This window comes from Panthera uncia, chromosome A2 (assembly GCF_023721935.1).
Source record: "Panthera uncia isolate 11264 chromosome A2, Puncia_PCG_1.0, whole genome shotgun sequence".
In the NCBI taxonomy this organism is placed as follows: Eukaryota; Metazoa; Chordata; class Mammalia; order Carnivora; family Felidae; genus Panthera; species Panthera uncia.
In genome coordinates, this window is record NC_064816.1 from 92,447,365 (window position 1) to 92,457,885 (window position 10,521).

The 10,521-nt window shown below is 33.5% G+C and overlaps 1 protein-coding gene across 1 annotated transcript in view; it reads left to right on the forward strand.

Moving 5' to 3' along the window:
• VPS50 (VPS50 subunit of EARP/GARPII complex) overlaps positions 1-10,521 on the forward strand; it is a 143,063-nt gene that overhangs the window by 22,663 nt on the left and 109,879 nt on the right. The window contains exon 4 of the mRNA XM_049642870.1: positions 9,938-10,060. Within this exon, the coding sequence (XP_049498827.1) occupies positions 9,938-10,060 (123 nt within the window). The remainder of the gene's footprint in view (positions 1-9,937; positions 10,061-10,521) is intronic.

Consider the following 10,521-nt stretch of genomic DNA (forward strand, 5'->3'; position numbering starts at 1 on the left):
CATGGTGACTATAGTTAATAATACCGTATTGCATATTCTAAAGTTGCTAAGAGAGTAGATTTTAAAGTTCTTACCCAAGGAAAAATTATTCTGTGTACTGGGTGATGGACTTACTATGATCATGTTGCAATACATACAAATATTGAATCATCAGTAAAAAAAACAGACAAAGAAACAAACAAAAAAACACCACCAAAAGAACCCATCTCACTGTCTTAATTTGGGTTCCCTTGATATTCTAATGCCAGAAGTAAAAAATCCAATTTATGCTTCTTAAGTAGTCTGTGTAAATACTTGTATAGAGAAACTTTTAAACATTTACTTCATCTAATGCTTTACCTCATTCAAGTATATGTATGTAGAACATTTTTTAAAAAGGCCTCCTTGGTTTTTCTATATGGACCCATGTCTTCTTCCTTTTCTTATCTAAGTTGTAACAAGGAAGTGAGATTTCACTGGGGTTTTCAAGAAGGAAATGGTTTAGCTTGGGTTGTGTTATGTTAAAAGGTTCTGGTGTAAAGAATAAATAGAAGGGGAATGTTAGGATGAATCATAAGAAAGGCTGTTTGTTTAGGTTAAAAATAATCTAATACTGGCAAATTTCATATGGTGCAACTCATTACAGAAAGCAGATGGTTAAGGAAAACTGGAGAAGGGCATTAGGTGTGCTTGAGAGTCTAGAAAGGACTGTTTTGTTGTTGTTGTTGTTTTGAGAACTATATAAATTCTGAGTGGGAAGAAACCTTAGAAGTCATCAGGTATGGGGCACCTGGGTGGCTCAGTTGGTTAAGCGTCTGACTCTTGGTTTCAGCTCAGGTCATGCATGATCTCAGGGGTTGTGAGTTTGAACCCTGCGTTGGGCTGTGTACTGGCAGTGCGGAGTCTGCTTGGGATTCTCTCTCTCCTCTCCCTCCCCCTCCTCCCCCCCCAAATAAATAAATAAACTTGGGGGAAAAAAAAGAAATCATCTAGTACAACTTCTGCCTTTTATGCACAGCATGACACTGTATTCCATTTTAAGAGATGTGAGTCAAATAATCCATATACTGGAAATTTGGAATTTTGGTGGAGAAAATACTGTAGGAAGAAAAAAAATAGGATTATTTGCAGCATTTTCTATAGAAAAGGAAACTTTGAGAAAGACTTCAAAAATCTTAGCTTAAATCATTTAGAGGTAAGATCAGTGGTGTCCAAGCTTTGCTGCATATTAGAATAACTAATAACCCACAGGCCCTACCCCATTCTAATTAAGTGACAGTATGTGGGGTGGAGCCAGGTGTCAGCAGTGTTAAGAAATCCCCATGTGATTCCAATGTGGAGCAGTGTTTGGGAATCTTTGGCCAAGTGGAGGACACGGTGACAAGAATGGAAAAAGGGGAACTACAGGAACTATTGTAGAAGAAAATTTTTGAAATTTTATTGACAGTTTTTGTGGGAAACAGTAAAGAGTTAGTGATGACCTAAAATTTCATTACTGGGAAATGGATTCTGTTATAATTCAAATTAATGGGACTTTCATGCTGAAGTAAAGATAGAAGAAACTGATCTATATAGTATTTACTGACTAAATTTGTTATTCATTTGGAGAAATTTATACTTTTTGAATTATGTGAAAGGTTTTCACTTATTTTAATTGGTTACAAGACTTATGAAGACTTGAGACCAAAATTTATTATAATATATAATAATAACAATAGCCACATGGTTACTAGTTACAGAACTTATTAGGGTTGCATTTGAGAGTATTTGTTGAATCCTGATTAAAAATATTAATATTCGGAACCTTATAAATCTGTATCTTGACTTTAAGTAAACATTTTCCATAGTTCTTCCATAATGCTTACATATAAAAAGAGTACTGGTAAGAAAAGAGTACTAATGTTAATATTGTTTTATGAATTTTTCTGAGCTTCTGCCTTCTGATATTATTCTTTAAAGATAATTTTTTTTTGTTTGTTTTTAAGGCCCTGATTCTCCTAACTCATAAATACAAATAGGATTCAGCTAGGTTTACTATTACACATGGTTGGTTTAGCTATGCCTTTGACTTTTTTCATGTAAGACAAATATAGGCCAAGAGGACAAAAGATATCTCTGTTGCAGTCAAAACTTGAAAATACATTTGTCTAAATATAAGAAAGTACTTTTGTTTGTATGTTTGATGCATTCCACAAATATTTACTGTATACCTTCTCTTATATAACATTCTGGGAGTTTGTGCAGAATGTTTTCTCACGTGTAAAATACTTCTGTGAAGTAAGATAAATGAATTTGACTTGACTTCTTAGCATCCATGAAAAGACTTCTAAAATTTAGGAAATGGAGAAGGGCTAAATTTGAGAGACATTTTAAAATAATTTAGGACTGAGGATTTTATTGGATGTGGAAGGTGAAGATACTGGGAAAACTGCAGTTTTTAAGTTTTTTTTAAATGATTATTTACTTTTGAGAGAGAGAGAGCGTGAGGAGGGGTCTGGCAGAGAGAGGGAGACAGAAGATCCTAAGCAGGCTCTGCGTTGTCAGCACAAAGCCCATGCAGGGTTCGAACTCAGAAATCGAGAGATCATGACCTGAGCCGAAGTCCCACGCTTAAAGGACTGGGACTGAGCCATCTATGCACTCCAAGACTGCAGTTTTTTCAGTGAGATTGAAGGTGTTGTGATGTCTTTTCTCAGAATAGATAGCATTTTTTCTTTTGGAAAAAGGGTCTGATCATCAGGGAAATACAAATCAAAACCACACTCAGATATCACCTCACGCCAGTCAGAGTGGCCAAAATGAACAAATCAGGAGACTATAGATGCTGGAGAGGAGGTGGAGAAACGGGACCCCTCTTGCACTGTTGGTGGGAATGCAAAATGGTGCAGCCACTCTGGAAAACAGTGTGGAGGTTCCTCAAAAAATTAAAAATAGACCTACCCTATGACCCAGCAATAGCACTGCTAGGAATTTACCCAAGGAATACAGGAGTACTGATGCATAGGGGCACTTGTACCCCAATGTTTATAGCAGCACTCTCAACAATAGCCAAATTATGGAAAGAGCCTAAATGTCCATCAACTGATGAATGGATAAAGAAATTGTGGTTTATATACACAATGGAGTACTACGTGGCAATGAGAAAGAATGAAATAGGGCCCTTTGTAGCAACGTGGATGGAACTGGAGAGTGTGATGCTAAGTGAAATAAGCCATACAGAGAAAGACGGATACCATATGGTTTCACTCTTACGTGGATCCTGAGAAACTTAACAGAAACCCATGGGGGAGGGGAACGAAAAAAAAAAAAAAAAGAGGCTAGAGTGGAAGAGAGCCAAAGCATAAGAGACTCTTAAAAACTGAGAACAAACTGAGGGTTGATGGGGAGTGGGAGGGAGGGGAGGGTGGGTGATGGGTATTGAGGAGGGTATCTTTTGGGATGAGCACTGGGTGTTGTATGGAAACCAAGTTGACAATAAACTTCATATATTGAAAAAAAAAAGAAAAAGGGTCTGATGAAATGTTTTTAAAACTAAAAGAAAAACAGAATGCAGACTATACACTGGATTTTTCTCTCTTCAGTTTGTGATATGTCTTTTCTTTAGTATTAGCTTCCAAATGGACAGGTATGTGGCAGGCAGCTTGATGTTGTTCGCTGAACTTTAGAAGTTTTTAAAGATAGCTTAAAAATAAATATATACATATATATGTATATTTGATGTCTTAAAGCTATTATCTTTAATATTTTCCTTTTAATAGAAATAAATTTATAAAAATGCCTGTTAAGAATATAACTGTTAAGTAAAAGAAGTAAATAAAAATACTTGGCAGAGTATCACGTATGAAATGTTTGCTTTCTAATTTTGTATTTTTAGCGTATGTTAATAATTATATTTCTGCGAATAACATCAGTACGTATTCTTGATCTTTTTCTTTAAAGACAAATGTGTCCATTTGGAATGCTGTTATTATGTAGAAAGTGATTAAAAATACATTATTTCAATCACTTAAATATGTTGTAAATCTGGATTAAAATAATGCCACTTTAATAACCTTCTAGAAAAATCTTTAAATCATTTTCTCAAAATCTCCCTTTATTGTAACCTCACCAGTACTCCACTAGATGGCATTGAAAGCCTGGAAAAAACAAAACAAAAACAAACACAAACAGGCTTTAAAAGCTATGTTTTATTTAAAACACACAAACACAAACTGATAATGAGCTGGCTGCTTTGATGGATCATTATTGTTGTTCTAGTGGGATTTTAAGAAAATGTACCATTTCCCCACGTAAGCCAACATCTGGCATTTCATTACAGATTTATATGGTATATGTATGGTTTTAGGGTATCTGATCTTGAATCCTTTTCATCTGAAACAAAACTATTTTTGTTCAATGATTTATGATTTTTGTAACACTGATTGCATATTGAAAACTTGATGTTTTGTTCTTCCTTTTAGCTCTGTATAGATTTTGGTAGCTAAACATTTTTTGCTCTCATTTCGAGCTGTAAGGTGTTACTAAGTTTGATAAAACTGTAATTTCCATTTTTAGAATTTATTATAACAGAGTAGCTTTTTTATGTTGATTGACGAAGAAATGTGCAAATAGTTAAAAAGAAAACCACAGCATTTGTCTTGGTAAGATTTGTCTTGGTAAACCTCAATTCATGCTTTACAAGGATAAAATTTCTTTTTTTTCTACCTCATTCCCTCTCAACACAATGCAGTCTGCTATTCAGATATGTAATGTGAACTGTAGTCTAATAAACCAGTCACGGAAATGGAAGTTGGTTTGCATTTCATTTTTTTATTCTGTACATTTTTTGTGGGGTTTTGAAACTTGACTTGTGGAATGAAGATTTTGCATTCATCTTTTTTTGTTTGAATAAAGATCTACTGTTGGAGATTATAAATTTCCAGGCTGTTCTGTGGGTTCAAAAATTAGATTAAATTGCTTTTCAAAATTAAAGAGAAAATTGAATTTAATAATGGTAAGGAGAACTGTGAAGTTGTCATAACCCACTTTTTACACTTACAAAAGTGAATAGAACTGAAAAATTTGAACTTGATTTTGTATTTTTAATTTGCATGGTATTTTGTATAATTTAGAAGTAGTGGTTAAATGCAAAATCTGTGGTCTTTTTTTTCTCCTAAACTTGAATATATTCCCTTAAGAGATGAACTCTTAAGTGGGAAATTGTTTTGTAAAGTTATAGCCTATTTCCTTAGAAACCATAAATATACTGGAAATGTTTTATAACACCTTACACTTGAGGGCTCCAATTGTTTCATAGACTTGAATCCCCAGTTCTCATAAAACCTTTTGTTGTTATGTTGAGAGGAAAAATGGCTTGGCTGAAACAAAGATGTTCACTTAAATTTCTGTTATGATTGTTTTTCTTCATTTTTCATAGTTACATTTATGATGTGCATTTTATATGTATGTTCCTATCACTTTATCTCAGAGATGGATCAAAATGGAAAAAAAATAGGCTAGGTAGAATTAGAGGCAATCCTACAGTGTATTGTGACTGCTGGAAAAGACAGCTTCTAAAATATTGACTAACTTCTTTGTTTTCTACCACTTTCCTAAAATAATCCTGCTTGGTTTATTACGTTAAGAATATATTGAATATTTATGCTTACTTTTTTGATATAGTGTCTGGCACAGTGGTATGTGTTAAGGTATTTTATTTGTAGTAAAGGGAAAATATGGCTCTAGTGTATATAAAAATATATTATTGGGTTTAAAAAAAATCTCAACTGTTGCATTTTATTGCCTCTTGGTATATATGTAGATGCTCCCGCTGACATTTTTCTACCCTGTGAAGCCACTGTCTGATGTTTAACCTGTTGTATGCTTTCCTGCTACACTTTTTACTTGTGCTTTGCTTTGTATTTGCTGCCTTATTTCCCCACATTTCTCAAATTTGAAATTTTGCCTTTTCTATCTTCTCTAAATGGTACCTTTTTCATCAGATGTGAACTCACTGCCCTTTGATACCCCTGTGTTTTGTTTGTACTCCCTTAAGTAATGCCTGGCAGGGGCATTGTTTATTCATCTGACCTTTCCTGTTATTTTAGCTGCTATTTTTTTACTCAGCTTTGTTTCTTTATTACCTAGTATAGAGAATTTTTGTATAGTGGGAATTAAAATAAATGTTAAATTGAAATATGTGACTTGATGGAGAAAGGTATGATAACAGAGCTTTGAAAGTTAACAGATTATTTCTTAATGATAGTATGGAAGAGAGACTTGTTCTGTTCTTGCCATTGTATTTTTGCTTAGTTTTCTTTATTTGAAGTGTAGTGGATTATCATTAACAAGCAAGTTCTGGCACATTTTGATGGTTTGTCATTGACAAATTATTTTTGGATTTTCAAGTTTTTTGGAGCATTTGTACCACTCCAATGATAATATGTATTAGTTACTATGTGACGTAAGATTTATGATAAAATAAAATCCTTTAAAGAATTTTATTAGTAAAAGCAGTCTGTAAGACCGAAATATTTTATTCTCAAACTGAGTTTAAGTATCGAATATTATTGTCACTTTAAAAAGATCACTTATTTTTATATGGTATAAGAAGTTTCATTTAATAGTCTATTCCCTTGATTTTGCATTTTAATTTTTTTTGTAGGAAATCTTCTGTTCATTTTGTTTATGTAAAGTTTTGCCTCGTACATATATGTTGACTTGCAAAATTGGTTCGAGGTGAAGAAGTATGTATTTTTGTACATCACCAATCCTAGGAAACCAGTTTATATAATGGCAAAATTATGGAGCATTTGTGTTGAGAATGTACAATCTAGCTGTTTCTGTTTATTTTTCTAATTTACATGCTTAAAGTATTCCTAAAATCATTTAACACTTATTATTATTTCTAGTTAGAAGAGACATTTTATTAAGACTTTATGGAAAGTTTTGACTGTCAAAACAACATATTGTCTTTTCCTTTCTTTTTGTTCTCCTTTTTTTTCATACAATTCACTGGATAAATTAATTTTAGTTAGATCAGTGATTGTTATCTACAATGTGCCTTGGCACTGTGGAGCATAATGATGGAGAATAAGGACAAATCTCAGTTCTCCAAAGGTGTATAATCAAATTGAGCAGGCAGCACTAACAGTAGTGAAACATTTAGAGAATGATTAGGTAGAAGCAGAGTCTGGCAGCCTGCAGGTGCATTGGGATTAAAAGGAACGAGGTGATTGGGATGTAGGCACAATGGAGTTTGTCTGAATGAGTTTGGATGTATTGTTTTCACACAGGAGCCACTAAATTGTCTGAAAGGAGAGGGTATTTTATAGGGATATAGCATTGGGCATTTGTCTTGGGTTGAATTCTACTTTGTGTGCTAGGTTTCTTTTCCTGCCTTTCTCGGTTTTATGCCAATGTCCTTAGTCTAGGTTACTTAGAGTGTCATGTGTTATGTGTCTGTTTGAAATTCTATGGGTTTGTCTGCTCTCTGTGATATAATTGCTTAGTTCTCCAAGAACGAATGGCATTTGACCTTTTATATACATATACAGATTGTACTCCTTTTACAGATTCATTACATTTTGTAGAATGTACACTTGTGAGATATTTATAACTGAAATTGTGTTTTCCCTTTGACATTCTTAATAACTTTGGATATTTGTTTCACTGTCATCGTATGTGTATGTTTGTCCTTTACAGATGAAAAAAAAATTAGGCACGGAGAGACTAAATTACCCAAAGCTAATACCAGAGTGGTAACTAAAACCTAAGTGTCTTTACCTTCAGATCAATTAATTAGGTAGTGTATAGAGAACTTCAACATGGAGTTAGATATCCTTGGCATTTATACATTTAAGATGAAAGTATTCATTCATTGCAATCTATTTGAATTTTTGCTTGACTTCGTACTTGATGTTTTCAATCTTAGCAGTTTTTATAATATTAAAAAAAATTTTTTTTTTGAATGGTACCAACTACATTTGTTTGTTAGTGGTGCTGTGAAACTCCCAGGGAGGAAATTCCTAGGGAGGATATTGCCATATCCTGACTTGGGTCTTTTTCCCTACCTCAGTTTGCAGCATCTGAAGCTGGTATTTCAAATGCCTATGGACTTTTAGGGAGGGAGATTTCCAGGAATATCTGATCTTGTTTTCTTTTTTTTTATTAAATTTTTTTTAATGTTTATTTATTCTTGAGACAGAGACAGAGCATGAACGGGGAGGGGCAGAGAGAGAGGGAGACACAGAATCTGAAACAGGCTCCAGGCTCTGAGCTGTCAGCACAGAGCCCAACGCAGGGCTCGAACCCACGAACTGTGAGATCATGACCTGAGCTGAAGTCGGATGCTCAACTGACTGAGCCACCCAGGTGCCCCTGATCTTGTTTTCTATTTCATGTCTCACTCATTTCAAATTTTTATTAAATGCTTGGAGGTTGCCCATGAGTAGGTTAGTTGGAAACCTTTCTATAAGTAGTATGGTTTTAACCCAGGTCTGTTCCTCAGCTTCATTGTCCAGGGTGTTATGTAGATTAGTGTGTTTGTTGTAGACCCTCCCCCCCGCCAATGCAGCTTCTTCTGTTAGGACACAGGGTTTCTTACTTTACTTATAGTATTTGATTGCATACTATGTCAGTGATGACTGTGTCTTTGACCTTTTTTGGTTAGTATATTTTATAAGTTGAGTTTTGGTACAGAAGAGGTATTTTCTTTTCCATGCACTCTTAATTATGCAGATTTGATGTTTGTGTGACTTTGCCTTCTCTTTTAAATTTATTGGAATTTTAAACAGTTTTTCTCTTGAGTTTCAGATTTATTGCTCTAATATTTTCTTTTAGCTTGAATCTAAGAGGAGATAATTTTATAATTAATCACTTTACATATTTAAAATATAAATTAAAGCCTAAAAGATATATAAGCTAGGTTTTTTTTTATAAATGAAAACTATGCCCTATAATAAAATAATCTAGAGTTTCTCTGTTTGAAAAATAATGTTCTCTAATAGACATTATAATTTTTGCATAATTAATCAATGGTGATTTATTAAGAATTTTTGTTAACTGTTATTTTAGTGACTGTAAAATTATTTTAAATATTAGTTCCTTTTGTGTTCTTAAATATATTTGAGATTAATATGAATAAAAAAATCAAAGGGTGAAATTGTTATATGTGTATAAAAATAATGTTGGTTAATTAGTGTGGCAGAGAGGGGGTATCTGAATTAATGAAACTTCCAGTTAACTGAAGGTTTATCCAATTATGCAGTAAAATTGAGAGGATAAGGATGCTGACATTAGGGGTAGGGATTTGTCTGTCAGGCTCTTTTTAGTTGTGTAAGTCCACAGAAGCCCTGTTCTATATCATTAAGAAGAAAGCATTTTATCAAATACAGAGCTTTAGGTTCATAATCAGATTATTAACTGTGGTATCAGCACCCTTTGAAGGAATCCTCATAGGATTACAGAGCTAAACTTGCAGTCTTTTCTGGAGCCAGTATGTCTTAGCCAAGCAGTGAGATTGCCAGCACGGGGAAGAATGTTTGCTCTGCTCAGGGTTCTAATGCTGACGGTGACCCCACAAGTCCTTGAGGCATTCCCTGGTTATCTGTGCTGAGACGGATTTTAGAATGTTAAATGATGAAAATATGTATATATGTACAACAGATTACATAGACACTTTGTTTTTTCCTTTTGTTAAACTTCTAAATTCTTTTACCTACCAGTTGACACACACAGAATTGAAAATAAAATCTGAATCTCTAACCCTCCCCTTTTTTTTTCTCTGATAGATGAATAGTTTTTAGTGTTTTAGTAGTCCTAATTTTCCATGAACCTTCATGGTTTCTGTCAGTTTGTCTCCTTGCTCAGAATGGGTCCCCAGGAGATTTGTGATTGTTAAAATAGATGATTATTTATTTCCATGCAGGTAGAATTATAATAGCTACAAGTACTTTAATTGTGATTTTTTTCCTTAAAGGAGGAATTCCGAGAACTTCGAGAACAGCCTAGTGACCCTCAAGCTGAACAAGAACTAATTAATAGTATTGAACAAGTATATTTTTCTACGGACTCATTTGATATTGTTAAATATGAGCTGGAGGTAAAAAAAAATTCATTAAAACCTATCTAAACTCTGTCTTGTTCAGTGACTGAATTTATGGATGAGAGTTGAATACTTTTTAGGGGTGTTCTTTCTTTTTCTTTCTTCCTCTTTCTCTCTGTCTTAATACCAGGACTGGTCTCTGATGACCATATTATGATTAAATGAACTGTCCACATTGTTTTTACACTGAAATTATTTTAGAAAATGTAAAATTAAGTGCTGCTGTAGAATATTGGTCCAGGAAACGTTTCTATATTTTGGTTTTTAACTTTTAGCCTACAATATGTTGATATGCTGCCTTTATCTTATTTTATATTGTCTAAATATATTTAGAAAAGTTCTAAGACTTTCAATCATGAATGTTTCTTTTTCTTTTAGCTTGCTTTTCTTTCTTTCTTCTTTCTTTCTTTCTTTCTTTCTTTCTTTCTTTCTTTCTTTCTTTCTTTCTTTCTTTCTTT